Here is a 23,176-nt window from a genome sequence, read left to right on the forward strand (position 1 = left end):
TGCCCCTTTTCCATTTCGCCCCACTATACTATACACCTGTAAATAAGAAACATAATGAATGTTGGTGAAAAGGTATTATCATAATTTATCATTGTTAAGTATCTGTATATCCACGGGCATAATAGCATGATGATGCCATTACAAAACATGGGCTACATGGAATAAATGTGTTTAATAAAACGAAATGAACTGCTAGAAGGTCCTAAATTAACTTCATTAAGCAGTCACCGTCTCTGTGTCATGTTATTCTTTCTTAATTTTACAGAGTATGGAGATCTGTATATAATCTGTATACGAAGATAATTTCAGATTTCAGAGATGAGGGAAATACAAAATTATCTGTTAACTACATTGTTTCTTCTTTATTTGCCGATAGGTTCTCATATTGGGATTAAAGGGTTGAGCGGCGCGCACTGGAACAGGAAGGGAGGAGGGAGTAGGCTATAGAGTGCAAGAGAAAGCTGCGCGCTTAGAGCGCACTCACTTTTCATTGAAGAGCGCCTGCCCTGCATGGACTGAATAGTCTACAAGTGCAGCCCAACAGAAACTACTTCATATAACGAGTCTCGACGTTTCGATCGGGGCGGATAATGTTTCCTAAAGACAACAGAGAGAGTAAAAATACAGATTGTGTATGAATTCTTTGCGATATGAATTAGGCTACCTATCTTGACTTTGTTGACGCGCTCTCAGGCTATGGGTGGTTGAATCAAGACCCCCCAGGAAGAAAAAAAACACCTCTGAAGTGCTATTATTTCGAGGGAATCTGCCACTGGAATAGATTGATCGCCATCGTCCGCAATGGAGTTTCGGGTTTTGTTGAGTTGTGCAATGGTTTGCGTGGTCCTGCTGCGGCCGTCGGACTCACAGAACCCTTTACCTGAAGGAGGTAAGTTTCAGCATGCTGCGGATGTACTGGGTCGACTCTGGGCGGGGTAGTGGTGTTTATGGATGTACTGGGTCTGGGCGGGGTTGGTACTGTCCTGGGCTGGTAGCCTACAGTGATTCAGGTGTTTGTTTATTTCACACCAGTTTGCTATTGAACGTTTTGATAATCTCTCTAGGTCGTCCTCAGATGGGATATTAATCTGTAATAATTCACGGTAAATTGGATTGACCATGAGCCTCAGATAGTTTTAGCTGTTATCAGCCTATGTGGTTGGATTTACAGTCTGTCTGAAAAGCTAATCCTGGTGGTGACAGCACCTTTTGTGACTCACTATTAACATAGTTGTGTGTGTACAGTGCTGTCACTGTGCCATATCCATTACAACTTGTCTTGATGGGAATCCACCACTGATTTAGCATACAGTAATTATGCTCCTTATAGCCTGTGTGCCTTTAATAAGGATGACCTTGTAAACCAAGGGCTTCCATAAAAAACTTACTCCTCCAGTTTCTCCAAGTTACCAAAGATAATACATCTAGATACAGCTACAACAAGTATGACATGCAGTGCTCTCCAAAACATCAGCAGGATTATGTGTATATTTCTTTGTATGAGTGGAAGACACAAGACAGTCCCATGTTTTATACACATTTCCATATAAGATAAATCATGTAATGTGTATAGTTTCTCTTATTATTGAGTACTGTATGGAAGAAATGTCCTAATTGCTGACTATGTCAGCAAGCTAGACATGTTTAAACGCCTTTATCTTCCATTCTGCCATGATGTGCTCAGAGAGTTCTGCCTTTATACCTCACAACCATGTCTTTTGGTATGTGGAATGCAGTAGTTCGCAAAAAAGAATCACGTCAAGGGCATGTATGAGGCCGCAGACCCCATTTGAAAGGATTTGTTGTATACATACAGAATATTATGACCGACCCCCTCCAAGAACCCCTGGGAGGTAGACTACCCACTGGTGTAAATGGACCAGCAAAGGCTTGTTAACCTGGTAGACCTATAGGCTACTCAGCTACTGTATACTTAGATTACACTGCTGTGTTGTACACTTACAGTATGTACTGTATGTGTGCCCATACTGGTGGCTCTAAGAGAGGTTTTTGAATTCTTAGTAGTACTGTATGTGTCACTAATAGCCCTCAACGGCCTTGCAAACAATTTGTACCTATACAGTACACTGTGCAAGCCATATGGTGTATATATTTTTAGACTTTAGACATACAATGCAAAGCGCTCAGCTGACTCTTAATTTAAATCGGACACTGCACACTTTTAGGACCTAATGCTGTCCTGTGAGCTTGTGTTATCATTCATGTTTCTGGCATCATGTCACTCACTGCTCCCCGCAAATCATTTTAACAGTATACCGGTATTTACAATAATATGGCTCTTCTAAACAACACTTTTTATTAGCAGCGTAAACTACCATCTGGAAACCTATCCAGTAAAATATATACAGGATTTTACTGTAAACTCTTACACAGTGTAAGATAAACACATATCAACATCTGAGTTGGGGGCTGCTGTACAGAGGCCACATAGTAGCCCCTCCCTCCAAAAGACCCGCTGTGCAAAGTCCAAACAACCAGACAGATGTAAGACATTCTTCAGGTGCAGAGGCAGAGCGTGCGCATGTGCATGTGTGTATTTGTTTTTGTTGTCATGTGTGTCTGTGTGTGTGTGTGTGTGTGTGTGTGTGTGTGCGCGTGCGTGCGTCTGTGTGTGTGTGTGTGTGTGTGTGTGTGTGTGTGTGTGTGTGTGTGTGTGTGTGTGTGTGTGTGTGTGTGTGTGTGCGTGCGCATGTGCATGTGTGTATTTGTTTTTGTTGTCATGTGTGTCTGTGTGTGTGTGTGTGTGTGTGTGTGTGTGTGTGTGCGTGCGTCTGTGTGTGTGTGTGTGTGTGTGTGTGTGTGTGTGTGTGTGTGTGTGTGTGTGTGTGTGTGTGTGTGTGTGTGTGTGTGTGTGTGTGCGTGCGTGCGTGCGTGCGTGCGTGCGTGCGTGCGTGCGTGCGTGCGTGCGTGCGTGCGTGCGTGCGTGCGTGCGTGCGTGCGTCTGTGTGTGTGTGTGTGTGTGTGTGTGTGTGTGTGTGTGTGTGTGTGTGTGTGTGTGTGTGTGTGTGTGTGTGTGTGTGTGTGTGTGTGTGTGAGTGAGAGAGAGTATGTGTTTTCGTGTGAGACAGTGAACAGAAGTGTGTGTAGCTTTCCATACCCCCGGCTCTTCAATCATCACCACATGTTGGCCATGCAGTGATAAATAGCGTACCCACAGGAAAATAACCACTCTGAAACTCAAGTCTGAACAGTGCAGATTCAAATGTCATTCAGCTCTAAAAGCATGTCTAATTTTCTCTTAAGGTCACAAATCACTGGAGGCAATCTGGCGTCTGTGTGCCTCTCTCTCTCTCTCTCTCTCTCAGCTCTCACTCTCTCCACATATTCATAATTTCTTCTCCTTGAACCTTGCTCTGCAACTTCAAATGATGCTGTCAACGTGTGTGTGTGCTTGTGTGGATTGAGGGGGCGGAGGGTGGACTGGGGGTTCATTATTCTGGTATTAAATATCTCCAGTAGCAAAATTGTTTCTGTCAGTCAAGTGCTCTTCCCTTCTCCCTCTGTGCGTTTTTCTGTCCACTGTGAGCGTATAAGGCCATGCATTCCTCCTCGTCTCTCAGATGGAACTGCCAATACACACCTCCCCCCTTAGGCTTTATACCCATTCTCTTTTCACTCCACACACACCTCCCCACACTACTCCTTCTGCCACCAATACCAAGCAGCTTCTGTTCCCTCTCCTCTCCCCTCTTTCTTTGGATTCGCCCTCACAGCTCTTTTACGACTTTGTTGTGAAATATGGAACATTGGCAAAAATCCTTGTTCCGTGGCTCAGCGTGTGAACACTTACTTGGCCTTTCATCCTCCCTGTACCTCTGAAGTTTTCAGCAGCTCCTCTCATCCCTATTTAAAGCTAATTTGTTTTCATTTAATCTTATCTTAGTTTATAATCACTTTGCTTTTCATCTCCGACTTCCTCCCGTAACGCAAGTGCGAGTCTTTCTTCTGGGCTCCCGGTCTGCGTCACTTTCATGGTGAAAGCACGCAGTATAAAGGTTTTAATGACTGTGAGACCAAGCTGTTCCAAGGAGGTTGGCTGGCGGAAGAGAGAAGGGAGGGAGATTCCAACTTTTCCAAGTGGGTCTCTCTCTCTCTCTGTGTGTGTGTGTGTGTGTGTGTGTGTGTGTGTGTGTGTGTGTGTGTGTGTGTGTGTGTGTGTGTGTGTGTGTGTGTGTGTGTGTGTGTGTGTGTGTGTGTGTGTGTGTGTGTGTGTGCGCACGCATGCTCACAGAATTTGAGACACAGAGGTCCTATGGAAAAAGGTTGCGGAAGGATTCAGATTGTGAGAGATGGATAGCTGTGTTATTTAATGGTATCGTCCCACATCTGCATAATAGCACAACACCAGTGGAAAGGTACTTACTGCTTCTGCTTTGGGGTGGCTTCATGGATAATGATTTAGCCACTTCTTTAATAATAATAATAACTAGAAAAGAAATACTGTTCCTAAAGAAACAGTGTGGGCTCGAGTAGGTTTCTACTCGATGATGATATATTGACCCACATGGCGTCACAGCCCACCTCCCTCTGTCTTCCTATAAGGTTGACCCACAACCAAAGGTATGGCACCCCCATATCTTGCCTGAGTCTGACTGGATCCTACAAACCGTCCTGTGCGCTCAGATCAGCCAACGCAGGAAAGCTTGAAGTACATTCACCAAAAATGCCGGGACAACGCTCCACACGTCCCAAACTCTTCTCCCTTCTGCCTCCAAAACTATGGGATGCTCTTCCCATTGCAATCAGAACTGCAGACTCACTCCCTATCCTCCGCCGTAGTCTGAAAACCCAACTCTTCAGACTCCATCTTAGCCCGTAGCACTTGCCGTATAGCACTTGCTCTGGCCTCGACTTAGGCTTTTCCATAATGGGACTGATCAAGGGTAGCTACTGGGACGTAAGTCGGGACTTGATCACCCCGGCTGGGTCACCTGAGTGAGGGGTATGATGTTGGCAGACCCGAAACCCCGATGACCTTGGGATACATCACTGAGGATACGTCCCAGGTGCATCCATGTATGTATTTTGTTATATGTTGACATAGTGTAGGCTTGGGGAACGTTTGGTTTTGCCTAAAGGCTGTCGTTGAATGATGACACAGTTTGTTGTGTGTCGGGTTGTGTTGTCAGTTTGTTGTGCGTCGTGTTGTCAGTTTGTTGTGCGTCGGGTTGTGTTGTCAGTTTGTTGTGCGTCGGGATGTGTTGTCAGTTTGTTGTGCGTCGGGATGTGTTGTCAGTTTGTTGTGCGTCGGGTTGTGTTGTCAGTTTGTTGTGCGTTGGGATGTGTTGTCAGTTTGTTGTGCGTCGGGTTGTGTTGTCAGTTTGTTGTGTGTCGGGTTGTGTTGTCAGTTTGTTGTGCGTCGGGATGTGTTGTCAGTTTGTTGTGCGTCGGGTTGTGTTGTCAGTTTGTTGTGCGTCGGGATGTGTTGTCAGTTTGTTGTGCGTCGGGTTGTGTTGTCAGTTTGTTGTGCGTCGGGTTGTGTTGTCAGTTTGTTGTGCGTCGGGATGTGTTGTCAGTTTGTTGTGCGTCAGGTTGTGTTGTCAGTTTGTTGTGCGTCGGGTTGTGTTGTCAGTTTGTTATGCGCCGGGGTTGTGTTGTGCAAGAGGCTTTGAATAAATGGAGCTACGGGTGGTGTTCCAAAGAGACAACTCCGTGTCATCATAAAAAGCAAAAAAAAAGCAACAAGTGACGGGTATAAACAACAACAAAACTAGCTCTTCTTCCTAGCTGATTGTCACTGAGGTCTGATGCCACAATGTTCCCTGGTAAAAAAAAGGGATATGCTCTTGTCTTTAAATTCACAAGATGAGTTTAAATGCTTATTTTACTGCCTAGCAGCGGTTAAACAAATAAACGTGCTTTGGCCCAGCTCTGGCATTTGTCAGCGTGTTTCTTTTGCCCACATAATAACCTTTATAGTGAGTGATATCATCCCGCCGCACACAGTAACAACACTTGATAAGCTCATCAATAACAGCCATTGTTCTGTTAACTAAACCGCTGTCTTCTGTTCTCCCCCACAGCGCTCAACTGCTGCGAGGGCGACGTCCTGTTCTTGCTGGACTCCTCGGGCAGCGTGTCGTCCTACGAGCACTCCCGCATGCTGGCCTTCCTGTCGGAGCTCCTCCTGCCCTTCTCGCTGGGTGAGGACCAGGTGAAGGTGGGCCTCCTGCAGGTGGGCACACAGCCGCGCTTGGAGTTCGGCTTCGACTCCTACAACACCCAGAGTGGCCTCCAGGAGGCCCTGAGGAACACCAAGGCCCTGAGGGGGGACACCAACACGGAGGAGGCCCTCAGGTAGAGTCGACTAAATCAGTCGACTAAATCAGCTGTCGATTTAGTCGACTAAAATCATCATATTTACTCAACTAAAACTAGACTAAGACTAAAACATTCCAGTTGACTAAAATGTAATTAAAATTATTCAAAAGACTATGACTAAAAAACTGTTCAAAACAACACTATACCCTCGTCAGGATGGCGAAGGCCTGGGTGCTGAGTCCCGGTGCGGACGGAGGGGCGAGGGCCGGCCTCCCACGGGTGCTGGTGTGGCTGACGGACGGCGTGAAGCCCGGCGACGTGGTCGGACCGATGGCCGAGCTGCGGGACGAGGGCGTGGCCGTGCTGGTGGTTTCGACCGGTCACGGCAACTACCAGGTGCTGCGGCAGGTGGTGACCCCGCCCGTGGAGAACCACCTGTACTTTGTGGACATCGATGACATGAGCATCATCACAGAGGACCTGAGGGATGCCATCATTGGTGAGCATGAGCACTGGCATTCTGTGTGTGTGTGCATGCGTGCGTGCGCACGCACGCGCGTGCGTGAGTGCGCGCGTGTGCATGTGTGTGTGTGTTTATGTAGACGTGATCGTTAAGTGACGTACTGTACTGTATATTGACCATTATACTTACTGTAAACTGGGACACTTCACAAAATGATGTAGCTCAATATGATGCCATCTTGGGCGTATGTTAAGAACGCCCATCGTCTGGAGATACTTGCCAGCTGCGTTGGTGGTGCCAGTGACGGATTTACTATTATGTCATTGCTCAATTCTGGACGGTTTTATTTCATCATCGCTTATGTTTTATAAAAGCTACATATCCTTTTGTCATGAATTTGCCATTTTATAAAAACAAATATTTGCTTTGTTTATATCCATGTATACGCTAAAAGAGTGAGAGCTGTTTCACTGTGCAATGTATGAAAACTATAGGAAGTTATTTGGGATTATCAATTTCTAGTCAATGGAGAAACTACTTATATCTCACCAGTATTTGGTGTTACATCACTGCAAGGTGAAAATACGCAACACAAAGCAAAGCAAAGCAAAGTTACTATGTTTACCCAGGGTAACTGGACTAAGCTCAAGAACTTGTTTACAGCCAGGCCCTGCTCATAGAACATTTCATGGTAGGGGTTCAATGCCTTGCTCAAGGGCACTTCAGCTGTGGTAATTTTAACGTGCCGGTCCGGGGATACGAACTAGCGACCTTCCGGTATCAAGAACGCTCCGCAAACCGTTCGTCCACCGCTGCCCCAAACACAAACCTTGACCAAGTGTCACTTTGCTTTGAGCATCCAGCTAGCTCCCCACGCTGTACCCGCACTCAGTGCCCCTCACTTGAATGTAAAGGCATGTCGCTCTGCTTCTCCCTAATTCCACACATGCTCCTGGAGACGACGGAGCCTAATAGATAGCCGAGACGGTGTTTTGTGCATGTAAGATTCCCTGTAATGAGATAGGGGAAGCTATTAATGGATCAATGATTCAACAACTCTCCTTGCCCCCACTGTGCCACACACCTACATATATAGACCAGGGGATAGCTTATATAGCTTATTTCTTTTTGCCAGATTGGGTATCAGCCATAATGCATGCGGGTTACCTCAGAAAACATGTACTGTAATACTCCTCTTGAGTTGAGACGATCCCCATTTAAAACATTACGCTCCCCCTCTTGGGTTAGTATTTTGTTGCCTAATGGCGCTGGCTATTTCAGGTTGTCTTGTTGCAGTAGTTAAAAAGCTTGCAGACTGTGTCTCGGTCTCTGTGACGTTTTTAGCACTCTGTCTAGTGTCTAGTGTTCTAAGACCTCCCGCAAAGCAAGGGGCCTCTGCAAGGCTGGAGCATTTTAAATCTTTCTGTTTTGTACTGCAGTAGGAAAAAAACCACCCTGCCATGTTAGCGGAGTCTAGAGACAACTACTACACATGCAATGACATCATTCTGTAGAGCAGTGGTCCCCAAACCTTTTCATGTCAAGGACCCCCAAAATGATACTCATTATCCTGCAGACCCCCCCCCCCCATTTGAAAATATATGCCAAAGACCCCCATAACAGAAGACTTTTACGGCTCTAGCAGTGATTTTCAACCATTTTCATTTCAAGGATTCCCCCTCGGTTTGACTTGAATTAGGCTGCGGTCCCCCATTTCTATCTCTGGAACCCCAATGTATTGTGAAATCAAAGTTAATTTAACTCTTGAGAGTGTAGGAATGACCATGTTAGTGGCTGGAGAAACAGTACAGAGGCATTGGTAAAGGTTAACCAATGGTATGTTTATTCACCAAAGGAGCACTACCAACTGACATAAATGCAGGAAGCTCTCTACTCCCAGCCAGTTCACTGGCAAAATGGCAGACTTTTATACCCAGCTGGAAATAATGAGAATGGACTATACCATTTACAGGGGTGTCTTCAAATGAGAACATACCATAAATACATACATAAGCAATGAAGCATACAATACATACATATAAAGAAATAACCTTAAACCATACAATGTACTATACAAGTTATAAATCCTTCACACTACAACATAAATAAGCAATCACAACAGCACATGTTTTTTTTTTATATAACTTTGTTTATTGGTTTTTTTCACAGAAGCATTATTGAGATAGAGTTTGAAAAAGAATAATTAACATTAACAGCTTCTCTTAAATAAACCCCACAAGTATGACATAAAAGAGTAAACACACCAAAGAAAAATGATAACAGAAAACAAGACAAACAAACCTTAAATACAAGATCAGTAAAAGTTGAAAAATAAAAGGCAGACAAAAACAGACAAAACTAGAAAAAGTGCCCTTCCGGGCACAGGTCTCCACCAGGTTATCCACAGATCCGTGCAGTTAGAGGTAAAAACACTTTTCGGCCAGTTATAGCGCCACCTTGAGGCTGAGTTGAAATTGTTCATGTGGCATTTCGTCCTCGGCCTAGTGGGAATGTGGGTGCACAATTTCAGGGAAATCACGCGATGTGTTCATGATTTGCAGCATTTTGTTTGAAACTGAGCACTCCTGTGAACTTTGGAAGCCAATCTTAACCAATCAGGATGGAGTCTGATAAATCTGAAAGACCCGTTTGGTTGAATGGCTCTAGAGAGACTGTGTACCAATTTGCGTGATGTTTGGACAAAATCTGTAGGTGTACTGTGCAAAAACTTGTTTTGCACAAAGCGGCCTCCTGGTGGCGCTATAACAGGCCGTTCTGGAAAGTTTGGGGCAGAGGTTCATGGTTGGCATCCAGGGAGTGTGTGTGCAAAATATGGCATCGACCGGGTTAACGGTGGCCGAGATTAGCTGTTCACGGACACACGGACACACGGACGGACGGACGGACGGACACGCGGACGGACGGAGTGCAAAACATACTCTCCCCACATGCCTTCGGCCTGGTGGAGACAACAACAGTACACAACATCCTATATAAAAATTAAAATAAACATAGGTACATGATACATCCATAATCACAACAGCACATCTTAACTCCCCTGCTATCCTGACATGGTCCAGCCCAATCCTTACTGAAACACATCACAGGCAATTGTTAGGCATTCAATCAAACCTCAACAATAGAACTCCACATTATTGCACTTCCCAAACATATTGAATATATAACCCGCATTGCACTTGCCACTCATGTTTGTTAATCACCAAGCATTTCCCCAGGTGGAACTCGTTGGCTGAGTGGCCATCTCAGCCAACAGGAAACGGTATTCAACAATAAAATCATGACTGCAAAATACAACTGTGCAAGTTAATAAAGTGCCAATATGCTGTGCAGAATAAGTAACAGAGGACCACTCTGTTACAGGGAGTGTACACCCTAGCGGGTCCATTTGGTTCCATTTGTAGTTTTGTACACTCTCAGAGTTACAGACCCATAAGGGTCCATTTGGTTCCTATAACTATCATTTAGCTGGGGACCCCCTGGAACTCCCTCAAGGACCCCTAGGGGTCCCTGGACCCCACTTTGGGAACCACTGCTGTAGCATGCATATTATGAATTCACATGCAGTGACATCATCCTGCTTCGTCCTCCCACCTAACAGAGATCATCCGGGCCGAGCGACTCCAAGTCCACGACGTCTCCACCGACTCCGCCACACTCCAGTGGCGTCCGGTTCTGGCCGGTCTGCAAGGGTACTACGCGATCCGCTTCGGGCCGGTTGTGACGGGTACAGTCGGTGGCGGCGGAGCTGGGGGAAGTGGAACCAGTCCGAGTACCAGTGGTGGTCAGTACCAGAGACTGACCCAGCCGTCTGACTCCAACTCTGTTCAGCTAACGGGCCTGAAGCCGGACACCGCCTACACAGCCACGCTGTCACCAGAATCAAATGAACAAGTACTGAATCCCCTGTCTGTCAGCTTCACCACAAAGCCAGGTAATATTTACACTGCCCGTCTGCACCCAAGCATCACCTGAAACAGCCTGGTCCTTGGCCTGATATTTTTCTGTCCTATCTGGTGTCAGGGACGTAGGAAGGATCATGCACGTGCGTGCGCTGATTTATATATTGTTTTCACACAATGGCGTAAATTAGTTATTTAGCACATAGCACAGCATGTACACACCACGCACACACACACACACACACACACACACACACACACACACACACACACACACACACAATCACAGCACATCTTTTCCGGGACTCAGAATCATCACTTCCTCCTCAGTGACATCACTTTCTCCTCGGTGACATAACTTCAAAGTCAAGGAAAAGATGTGCTGTGATTGGCGGCCAGTAGGCCTAGTCAGTTTGAGTGGCAGTGTGCCGTGCCTAGGCTCCGCTATTTTGGAGCTCAATATGGCGGCCACCATAAGATACAGGTACATGTCGCTCCAATGAACTGCAGCGGCGAATGAGGCTATGCGTGGCCTAGGGAAATGAGGAACACATTTTACTGTGTATTCAAGTTAGACCTGGAATACCAGGTGACTTCCTGGTAGTATAGAAAACCATAGACCATTGGTACAATTTTGTTGCACTATATACTTAACAAATATTTTCATCCTTTCCCCAAATTCTCACACACATCTGAGAATGAAAGAACTATAACTCATCTAAATTGGTATTATTATTTGAACAGATACATTTGAGGGGTTTGTTGATTGTAAGCGAAACTATATACCAATTTTACTCAAATGTAAACAAACATTGATGGAACCAAACCTTTTACAGCATCAGAAACATATTTTGGGAGTGATCGCAGGTTCCAATCATATGCTTTGAATTTTGTTCGAATGTTTTGGGACGACCCAAGAATGCTCTCCCTGACTTTATTTTAATAATTTCTAACACACTTACGCAGGCAGCTGTTATTGTGAAGCGGGAGCCAGAAAAACTAAATTATAGTTCTTTCATTTTTATCAGTCGGTTATTGAAAGTATTCTGGGCGTTTCTTTCATCTGCTGGTTTCACAACCTCACAATAAAAGATAGAAACTGCACTAAGATTGCCAGAGTGAAACCTCTTTTGTAACCACCAAATCCTCTGTAAAGCTACTAGTCTTTTGTCTTCTCCAGGACATGTTTTAGCAGGTGAATTTAGTCGTTCCATTTTATCCGCTTGCAAAAGAATACAACATCTAAATTGTTGTCCCTCTGCAATACAATTTGAAAATGCTTTACAGTTTGTTTGTTTGTTTGTGTGTGTGTGTTTATGTATGTATGTATGTATGTATGCATGTCTTTGGAGTATTTATGTTGTTGTTGTAAACTGCTCAAAACTAATTGCACCTTGTGGGATTAATTTACAATGTTTGACGGTGAAATACCCTTTTTTTAACTGTCAGTGTGCATTTTGTTTACATAAGTAAACAAACAGCCATAATATATATGTATGTAATAATAATAATAATAATGGATTTTATTTCAAAGTGCTACAATGAGCAAACATAAGAGGCGCATGATCACACCATACATACATATGTGCATGCATGCATGTTTAAACTGCTCATAACGAATTGCCCCTTGTGGGATTTATTTACGTTGTTTGAAGGTGAAAAACACTTTTGTTTGTACATTATTAATGCCGTTTGTTGTTTCATTGTTCGGCTCTCACCCGTCAGTGGTGCTGAGCCCAGCCGTGGTGACGGTGTCGGAGTCAGGGGTGAGCAGCGTCAGGGTGAGCTGGGGTCCCCTCCAGCCAGCGTCTGTCAAAAGCTACCGGGTGGAATACTCCGCCTTGCCCGGCGGTAAACTCCACACCGTCACAGTGGCCCGAGGACAGAACTCCACGCTGCTCAAGAACCTCCAACCGGACACCACCTACCTGGTCACCGTGAGCGCCCTTCACTCCTCTGGCAAGGAGAGGGCCATGTCTGTGAAGGTGTGCACTCAGGAAGGTGAGTGTCAGCGACACACTACTCTGAGACACACAGTGAATTGACAAAAATGTTACCATATTATCATGAGTTTAGTGAGGACCAATTTATGAATAGGTTGGGTCCTCCTTGAACCACAAATAAATAAAAAGTCCGGCTTGCTATTTCACTTTTGAAAAATATATTATCTGAATAACTGAAAAGTAATCATAAAATGTTGTTAATCAAATAATTGGTAGTTGCAGCCCTAATTCAATTGCGGATGGGGTGTAACAATGCAGCACTGGGGATCAGTTTACCTGACATTAATGGTAATCCTCAGGTCACAGCCTAATCCTTTTTGGTTCTTGAATTTCAACTAATTGCTATAAACGCAGCTCAGATTTCTCAACCCTCAGGGTTCTCCCAGGGTTCCATTGAAACTTGAGCACAATCACACCATTATATTGTTAATTTACTGTATTGAGGGCATATGGTGGATTGTATTACACAGTAAAATCTTAATTTAGTTGTGCATTTGGTACAAATTTGGTTCCATTTATATCAAATGTTTGTACCCTCTCAGATTAAACAGTGGATATATTCCAAACTCTTAAGTTTTTACATAATATATTCGAGGTCTTTAGTGTACATTATTATGTTCCTTTCACCCCCCCACCCCCTGTACACATAACTCCACCCACCCATCCTTCATCCTCTCCTTTCATTTTTCAGTGACACCTGCCTTGGCAGACCTCCAGCTGACCACCGTTGGCAGCGACGCGGTGCAGGTGGACTGGAAGGGCGGCGTGGGCGGTCTGAGGGGCTACTGGCTCACCTGGGAGGGACAGGCGTCTGGCCGCAGCTCTCTCCCCGCCCAGCGCTCCACCTTCTATTTGCCCCCAGACTCCCTGTCCACCCGCCTCACGGACCTGCCCCCTGCCGCCAGAGTGTGTGTGTCGCCCATCTACCGGACGGCGCGCGGAGAGGGCCTCTGTTGCACAGCACAGTTCCATTCAAGTTAGTAGGATATATTATACAGTATGGTATACAAACATATATTTATGTAGGCCCATTATGTTCAGTATTGTTGTTTGACTTGGTTCATTTCGACTTCAATGCAACCTAGATTGTTTTGGCTTTTTCAGCATCGTCTGGTGGAATAACAGAGTGACAAACAGCACATACACACCGACGGGTGACAATTTAAAGGAAAAACCTTTACATATAGTGGAGAAAAATATCTAATGCACCGGTTTTGATATAGGTGGAGTCCATGATACAATAAAGCACATAAGAGCCTGGCATGCTATGTGCAATGTATAAAAATGCTTAGCAAGCCCACTAACAGACCAACAAGCTTTCACAGAAACAGGTATATATACGCAGGGAACTAACTAGACAAAGGTGAACTCAAAGTGCAATCATCTGACAGTGGCCTTGTGGTTAGCTTGTCCACCCTGAAACTGTGAGGTCGGGGTTCGATCACCGGTCATACCAAAGACTGTAAAAATGGGACCCAATGCCTCCCTGCTTGGCACTAAACATCAATGGGTTGGATTGGGGGGTCAAATCAACTAATCAAATGATTCCCAAGCACGGCATGGCTGCGGCTCACTGCTCCAAGAGATGGGTCAAATGCGGAGAACAGATTTCACTGCAGTAATGCGTGTGACAAATCGTACGACTTTGACTTTGATCAACACGACACGTGCTCTGCTTCTGCAAGTAATAATACAGATGGAACTGGGAATTTGCTTTTGCTAACCCAGCGTATACTATACTCCCTTTTCACCCGTTCTTCCAGGTGGGGAAGGTTTGACGGACAGGGCCTGCATGCGCAGTAGTGTCACAGCTCAAGCTTGTGCGCAAGCTTGTGAGTCGAGCCCATTGTGGTCTAAACCGTTTTCGCTCGTTCATGTGTCTGGCCCCAGCTTTAATAAGCTGCAGTACATATGATCGGCCACCATGTCCATTGCAGCGCTTCACTTCTCCCTCTTGGCTCTGCAGGGCGCTTGGTCAAAAACAAGGGCAAAAGAGGATCAACAGACTTAACAGAATTACAAGACATACAGAAACAGTGGTTCAGAAAACAAGTAAACATGACTAAATACTTAAACCAAACAGGAAACAAGAAAATAAGAGAAATGTCCAAAAACAAACAGCCATAATCTAATGGCTGAGGATACAGTAGTATGTAAGGAAAAGCAATAGCAGCTCTTCCGCAGGTGACTGAGAATGTCAGTGCAGGATCTTGTGATCAGACCGTTAGCAAGAACAGACCTTTGACAACTACATAGAGAGGGACGTTAGTAGGTATGCAGTGCATGGAACCCCTCATTACAAAGACGCATTTATGCTGGCATGGTTTGGGTCCACTCCACTTTTCCCACTTGTCAGGCACTATCACATCAGGCCCTCTCACAGCACTGAATGGCAGGGCTGTCATGGCCCTGTCACAGTGCATTTAGGCCCTGTGTGACAGGTCCTGACATCCCTGTCACACAGTGCTGTGAGAGGGGCCTGCTGTGACTGGGCCTGACCTCCCTGTGACAGTATCAGTGTCATGGTCAGTATCATGGTCAGTAGACGTTGAGAAACACTACTTTAGATGGAAGAGTCGCTGCATAATCACTGCACATTGAAGCTGTTCTTATGGCTTGTGGTGGCCGAACACCTTATGAAGATACTTTATGTTGTTTCTTTCCTTTAATTTGTCACCCTCTTCGGGCAGCTCAACTTAAAACACTTAAAACTAATATTAGTACATATTACTATTACCGACTGAGACACATTAATTTAAAACCTTCATGTATTCTCGTTTATTTTGCAAGCAGACATGCAGGTGTAAATCTTATCGTCTCAACAGCTGTTTTCTCCTCCTACCGTCTCTAGATGCATTACCCTACGGCTACAGTTCATAATAGCAGTGAACTGTGGAACTGACCATGCACCATACCAAACATGGACGGACTGTGATGCGAGGTGGGCAGTCTAGACTTTTTCAGCCACAAATCCCGTCGTGTTCCCATCCTTCTTTTTGTGTGTGGCTATCATCATCCAGGAGACACGTGTGGTTTGGCTTAACGTGTACGCATGTGGAAGCCATAGACACTTTGGTGCGGCCTGGGACAAACGAAAATGGCCATGAAACACCAGTTAGTTTACAACCGGCGGCGATGCAGCTCTGACTGTTTGCTTTTTCCTGTTTATATCGTCTCTGTTTTACACCTGTAATGGAACTTTAAAGCACTTTTGTTTGTTTAAGATACAAGCTTTAGATGTCACATACAGTACATGTCTGAAAAGTGGGACGTGCGTGAGACGGTGGATGTTTATCGGTGTCGTTTTGCAGGAATGCATTTTGCACCATATGTGGATCTGCTTAAAGGAATGCATCGTCAAAATGTTTTTTTCCCTCCTCATATCCCACTAGCACGTACGCACGTGCACACACACACACACACACACACACACACACACACACACACACGATAATAAATTCTCAGCACAAGCATGGCACACACTGAATGTGCAGAGTGAAATCATGCACATGGGTAAATGAACACGCAGTCCTTAATCAAAGAGGGGATCCACAGGACCGCTTTGAACTGCAGAAGAATTACAAACAGGCCGACCACATGCCTTCAAACTACAGACAGATGCCACGGATGATGCAGATGTTTAAGCCGAAAACGTTATTGCAATGTTTTCTGATGCAGATCAAGTCATGCATAGACATGGCTGGATGGACATAAGTTAAAGGATGACAAGTTTTATAGCTATAATATATTATTTTTGTCAGGTCTGTCACTCCACTGTCTTGATTTTTGTGCTTTTGTAACTCTTTGCTGCCCCCTTGTGGAAGTTTACTTAAGGGACTCAACTACTGTTGTTAACCCACTAAAGACTAATTTTGTATTATGGTGGTATTGTAATTTAACATGAGCTTGCAATAAATATGATTACTAACAGATTGATTATGAATTATTGTGATTATGAATAATTGTGATCATCCTTAGAGTTGGATTTGCCACGTTTTTACAGTCCATTTGTGTGGCACACTTGCACCCGTTTTCTTTTACAATGAATGTCTCGGATATCCGTGGCCTGTGCCCTCTACATGTACAACTTCATCTTCATCTACTCCAGATCTTTTACCACATTATATACTATATTTAACAAAACAAATGGTTTATGTTCATGATTCACCAGGATTCTGGATGGCTTGGTTCCAGGCTTAAAATAATTGATTTTCAGAAATGAATGGGTTTTATCTGTGCCACTACTACTATGCCCTATAACATCATCGTACGTGACACCTTTGTGCAAACAGTGCCAAGTATGAAAGGCTATGGAAGGAGGATTTTATTGTTTTTTTCCACGACATAAAGGAAGCTGATTTGTTGTTGGTTTTTGTTTGTATTACGTGTAAACAGACTAAACACGAGACATCTAAGACCCATTTATCCATACAATATGTGTAACTGACTATTAGAAGGAGAAAACACTTAAATTACTTTTTATTTGATATTTCATGGGAAAGAAAGTGCATCAAAAATAAACCAAGTGGCTTTACATCGATACTCTGACCTCTAAAGTGTTGAGAATATACATTTAAGATATGTATTAAGTTTAAACAAATTAATGTACAACTATGAACATGGTGGTAGTGCTGAAAATAATAATGAAAATGCTTAAACAAACCATCAAAGCTTTGTTGTCTTGACCTACAGTAGCCTACAGAAAAAAGAACACATTCAATTTAATTAGCTCCATAACATTGTCATTACTCAACGAAAATTGTTTAATTGGAAAGTACAAATTCATCTTTAAAAGACACTGAGCTCTTCCCACAAAATCACGAGTCCAAATAGGAATTTATACAGATTAGTTTTTGCTTTAAAATTATAATTCTCTTTTCAAACTGTGCACTTAACCAAAGTACCACATCCATTCTCTTCATTCTTTAACCAGGTTAATGTCCAAACTACAGTATTGGTCAAAATAACAAGCACGCACGCACGCACGCAAACGCACAGAAACACCTCATGTGGGCCAGCCAACAATATGAACGTGTGCAAAACAGCAAAAGAACAATCATACATTATATTGAAACTACGTATTTAAATGTTTAATTGAATTTGTTCTAAATACGTTTGTTAAGAATAATAAATCACAACGTTACAATGTTTGCAATCAGATTTCAGTTCAGTGCAGTGCCATGTAAATTGTAATGCAGCCCAGCTGCCTGGCCCAACCTCTCACTCCAGCTTTCAGATAAGCTCCCTGTTCTCAAATGTGTGCTCTACTCCAGTCGTTAAACCACATGATTTTATGTGTGCTCTACTCCAGTGGTTAAACCACATGATTTGTTTTTGTTGTCACTTTACTGTCATCTGGATTCCCAGATGACAGTAAAGTGACAATTTAAGGACTTTTAATACCTCCACACAAAAAAAACGAAAGAAAGAAAGAAGGAAAGAAAGAAAAGAGGAAAAAAGGCCATTACTGCATCAAAAGTAGCCTAATCAACAAACTACTTTAAAAGCTGGTCAAACATTGGTGGGGCAAATCGTAAAATATAATATATGAAAGAGGCAAACATTTTGAGAATTACAAGCTTGTAGATCTGCTATTTTAATTTTCACAATATTTATCTGTGGAACCGAGTCAACTCCTACAACTCCAAGTGCTTGTCAGGGTAGGGGTCCCCAGTTAATACCTGAAAAGGTTGAGAACCACTGTTCTACTCTACAGAAACATATCCAGAACATGTGCTGATGTGTAATATATACAATATTAATATAACATTCCTGAAGAAGATCCAACCGGATCAAAGTAGAACTGAGATAAAACAAGTGTTGCAGACTTTATTCCTTTCCAGTTGCATTGCTGTTTGTTCAGCACCTGGGTGAGTGTGCACGTGCATGCACTTTGCATCGCCTTTGTGCCGATGTGTAAAACATGTTCAAGGTTATGTTTACATTTTAACTGTTTTGACTTTTGTCTTATGCTGCATTTAAAAATCAATACACAGAATCTACAGTAGGCTAATAACGGTGGCTTCCCTGTGCAATCTGTAGCTATGGATAGCAAGTTACTATGGTGTGTGTAATTTGTGAACAAAGCAAGTACATCAGCTGAGCTATGCGGTTCGCTCTCACTTGTCTACATTTGCAGGGACATACAAACAGCTGGCACCAACGCGTAACAAAGCAAACAGGCATCTCAAGCCTGTGAGTCCTTTTCAGGATATTAGTTCATATAGGCTACATACTTTTTTGAGGTTGAGTGTTTCACTGTGTCTTTTGGTCAGGAGGTTTAGCACTTTAGAGGTTTAGTGCTTCTACTTGCTGATGCTTTCATCCAAAGTGTCTTGTTAATGAGAGAGCAGGTGCAGGGATTGAGCTTGGCAAGATGTAGTGGACACACTTACAGTAGGTTGTAGGGACTGAACCTGGGAACCTTTGGCTATGAGACATTTCCCACCGACCTACGTGGCAACGGCGTCGCAGCTTTTCAAAACTGCCAAGGGGTTCTTTTTTTTCACAGGAGGTGCCACAGTAAATAGGGAAGGAGCCATGAACAAGAGAGGTGCTTCACTGGTCACGTCAGCTCTGATGTGAGGGTCAGTGTTAGCAGCAGCCAGGTCACCACGCTCATCTGATGGCAGCACCCTTCATCTTTAGCTGGACAGCAAGAAAGAATTGGTCAATATGCTACAAGTAAAATCTTCAACTCTTAAATTTAAATTCACTGAGGATTTTACTGTGTACTGTGAGGTTTTCTTACGTGAGAATGGTGAATTAGAAAAATAGCATTTGACAGTACTTCTGTGCGTGAAATACAATGATCAAGGTTTCGTTCTCATACGTACCAATGAATTTCTGCCGTCCTTTCTTAAGTCTTGGGTTCTCTGTAGAAAACGTAAACCTGTCACACTCACACCTTTATACAATACATAAACAAAAAAAATCATCATCAGAATGCACACGCACTATTCCACAAGCAAGACTCACCAAACACAATGAGACGCGTGTGGGTGTCGGTTGAGCCCAGAGGGTTCTGTGCCGTGCAGCGGTACATGGAGCCATTGAGCTCGGCGGGAACGCGGTCCAGCACCAGCTCTTTCCCATCATGCTCATCTCTGCCGTCCAGCAGCGGCCCACCCACCTTTGTCCAGGTGTACAGCGGCTCAGGGAAGACTTCATTCTGTGCACGTATAGCCCAACAGATGGGAAAGATAAGCTTATTTTACCCACGGTGAAACCTTTCTGAAGAAGCTTTTAGTTTGGTTTAGTAGACAGTTGAAAATGAGACATTACCCTAGGAGACCGGGGTCCCCCAGGGCTCTATACTAGGTCTGCTATTAAAGTATTAAGTAATTGAGCCTTGCCAAGCCATGGGGTCCATAGGATATCTCCCGTTTCTGTAGGCAGCTCGATGTACAAGTACACCTCCTGGACATGATGCTAGTATGCTGCAGGTCAGTTATTGCTTCCCTCTAAGTCGATACCAAATCTCTTTGGCAAAAATAGCATTGTTTAAACTGATTTCAGAATGATAGTGATTAAACAATAAGTTGTATACCGGTAACCACAGGAAATTATAGTTACACATTTGTGCAGACAAGATAAAAAGTTTAACCTCTAAACTCCTAAATATGAGTTAGTGTGATAATTTTACTCTTGATTGTTGTTCTTTCTCATGTCCCTTTGTGTACTGTGGTGGACCCTGTCCATTGCCTGGGGAAGTTGTACACCATGTGCTTCATCAGAAGTTTAAAAATAGGAAATAGTTTTCAAACTTTTTGTGCCCAAGGCACACCAACAGTGTAGAAGACTTATGGCACAGGATGCAATTGTGTCAGGGTGTGTGTCCACCTCAATTTTGCTACTGCAATTTTCTGCTAAAGCTTTCCCCACGATACGATTCTGGAGTTAAGTGGTTAAGTCTTTGAATAAATGGGTCCAATCAGTGTGACTTCTCCTCTTACCTTTATGAGCAAGGGTTAGGCGCAAACTTGAGCGAGGCATATTGCTATTTAAATTGGAGGATATGCAAATTATTTTCTGCTGAGGTAAAGTGAAAGTGAGCGACCATCGACGAGCAGCATTAATAACGTGATGAACAGTGACACGCCCTGAAACTGGGAGGTTGGGATTCGATCCCCGGTCGGGGCATACCAAAGACTGTAAAAATGGGACCCAATGCCTCCTGGCTTGGCACTCAGCATCAAAGGGTTGGATTGTGGGGTCAAATCAACTAATCAAATGATTTCCGAGCGCGGCACGGCTGCAGATCACCACTCCTTGGCTGCGGCTCACTGCTCCAAGAGATGGGTCAAATGCGGAGAACAAATTTCACTGCGGTAACGTGTGTGACAAATTGTACGACTTTGACTTTGAATTCAGGAGATGGTGGAAACTGGCATTTTGAGTATGCAAAGAATCACGCCTAACCCCTATCTTGACAAATCAACTTAAATAATCAATAATCACATTCTCATTCACGTTCCTCATTTATGACACAAAGACACATCTTTGTGTCATAAATGACACTAAGTGCTTGGTGGTTTATCTGCATTTTCTATTGCTGTGCTGAATTCCGATTGTTGATTGCGAGCAGTGTGCGCACGAGTGCACGTTGTGAAAGCAGATATATAGGTCAATCTACTATAAATTGTGCTCTCTAAATAGTATGGAAATGCTGCGCTGGGGGGCTGCACTAGACTGTGGTCACCAAACACATTTTAATTTACATTTGCAATAATAATGATTATTTCAAGATTTTATAAACTTATAAAACCTATAAAATAGCTGATCTACAAGCTCACATCATGTCACATCGCCCTATTGAATAGGGCTTAAGTGGTTAGTTTATTTATTTTTGTTTGGGTCCTGGGAGAGACAACATTTGTCTTTTGGGTCTTGAGCTGATTTGGGCCACGTTTGGGTTCTCAAATCTTTTCAAGTCAAGGACCCCAAATTGGTATGTGTTTGGCCGCAGACCCCTATCTGAAAAGGTTTTGTGCCAAGGACCCCCAGAAGAGAAGATTTTATGTTGAAATATTACTCAACATTATTCAAAAATCTCCAAATATTTCAGATATTTTTCAGATATAAAAAAATAAAATCACACCAGTGTGAACTGAGTGGTGCAACTCCCCCCCCCCCCCCCCTCTCTCATTAGCAGGCAACAGTGCAGCACTATCTCTCTCTCTGTTTCTGGCACAACAGCGCCACTTTTGCCCCTACTGCTACTCATAGTCACAGGACATTGCTGTTCCTTGGAGTGGTTGCACCACTCAAAAAGCTGATTTACAAGCTTGTAGATACACTTTTTGACACAGTGTGTAAGATAGAATTGCATGTACACAAAGCTCTGATATAATATTCAAAAGACTATAGAAATCATACCACTAATTCATTTCTGAATATAAAGCTGAGAAGAATATTGCTTCAGACATCCCTCACAGAAAGTATAGCACTGAAAATATGAAATATAGGGTAGGTACCCTCACAAAAAACAAAAACATGTAGTAATCTTGGTCTCTAAACTGCCTCTTCCTGGCCAGCCGGGGAGCCTGATGGAGGGGAAAGGAACTGGTTGGAATAACGTGTTCCTTCCACGTGCTATGTCCAACCAGGGAGCAACTTGGACACTCAGGCATGAGGTTCAAGTCCGTTGCTCTCCCCATGTCCCCATATATGGGGACTAGGTTGGCGGAGGGTGTGTAGACTGTAGAGCCCAGGATCACATTAGATAATTGACACAGGGGTGAAAAATGAGTTACAAAATCGTGGGATAAAAATAATAATATATATATATGAAATATGATCTCTTAATAGCTGCAATTTATATTGCTCTTATTTTTCTGTGCTCAATGGCTTTTTCTGGCAAGGGAAAATATCGGGTTTTGTTCTCATTTCCCTGAAGCACAGCTGGAGATATAATGGCATGGAGACACCGTACAGCCATAGACAATTAAAAGCCTCTGATGGGATTACATTTCAGCCCAATAAGGAGGCATAAATACAGTGTTTTCCAAACCTTTTCTGCTCCACAACACAGAGGAGACATTTGGTGTTTCCCTGGGACCCAAACGTATACACAAATACATTAACTAACCACTTATACCCTCAATATTAATGAAAGTAGCAGATCTACAAGCTCACAATGCGTTGACACGCTGTGAGCTTGTAGATTGGCTTCTCTGATTTTCACTATTTTGGAAAACCTTTAAACATTTCTGGAAAATGTTTGATTTGGGGGAGGGGGACATAAACAAAATATTTATTGCGGCCTATAAAACGTGGATCGTGACATGGAAAATACTGTTGTTCAATTCGTTCATGAAATATAAATGTTAACATGCTAACAGGGAACTGCTTGAAGGTTTGTCAGCAGCATCTTCCTTTACTCTTTGCAGGGATATGTCACACCCATAGACTGTAAAGGTCACACCTGAGCTGGTACAAAGAACACATGAACATTTACATCGTACATGTTGACTATTCAATCCAATATTAAATTGTGATTTTACAGT

At 43.6% G+C, this 23,176-nt stretch overlaps 2 protein-coding genes across 2 annotated transcripts in view; one reads left to right on the forward strand and one right to left on the reverse strand.

Moving 5' to 3' along the window:
• Positions 1-467: 467 nt before the first annotated feature.
• vwa1 (von Willebrand factor A domain containing 1) lies at positions 468-16,604 on the forward strand. Its single transcript, XM_083769641.1, has 7 exons — positions 468-889; positions 6,045-6,318; positions 6,498-6,781; positions 10,365-10,697; positions 12,391-12,666; positions 13,360-13,644; positions 15,520-16,604. The coding sequence occupies exons 1-7, from the start codon at positions 802-804 to the stop codon at positions 15,546-15,548; spliced, it is 1,569 nt and encodes a 522-aa protein (XP_083625767.1). The 5' UTR covers positions 468-801; the 3' UTR covers positions 15,549-16,604.
• Positions 16,605-19,233: 2,629 nt separating this feature from the next.
• LOC310862061 (immunoglobulin superfamily member 21-like) overlaps positions 19,234-23,176 on the reverse strand; it is a gene marked incomplete at both ends in the record, with an annotated part of 28,195 nt that continues 24,252 nt past the window's right edge. Inside the window, 3 exons of the mRNA XM_083769798.1 lie at positions 19,234-19,316; positions 19,505-19,543; positions 19,647-19,839. Of these exons, the coding sequence (XP_083625924.1) occupies positions 19,234-19,316; positions 19,505-19,543; positions 19,647-19,839 (315 nt within the window). The remainder of the gene's footprint in view (positions 19,317-19,504; positions 19,544-19,646; positions 19,840-23,176) is intronic.

This window comes from Protomyctophum parallelum (genome assembly GCF_964188405.1).
Source record: "Protomyctophum parallelum genome assembly, chromosome: 7".
NCBI lineage: Eukaryota > Metazoa > Chordata > Actinopteri > Myctophiformes > Myctophidae > Protomyctophum > Protomyctophum parallelum.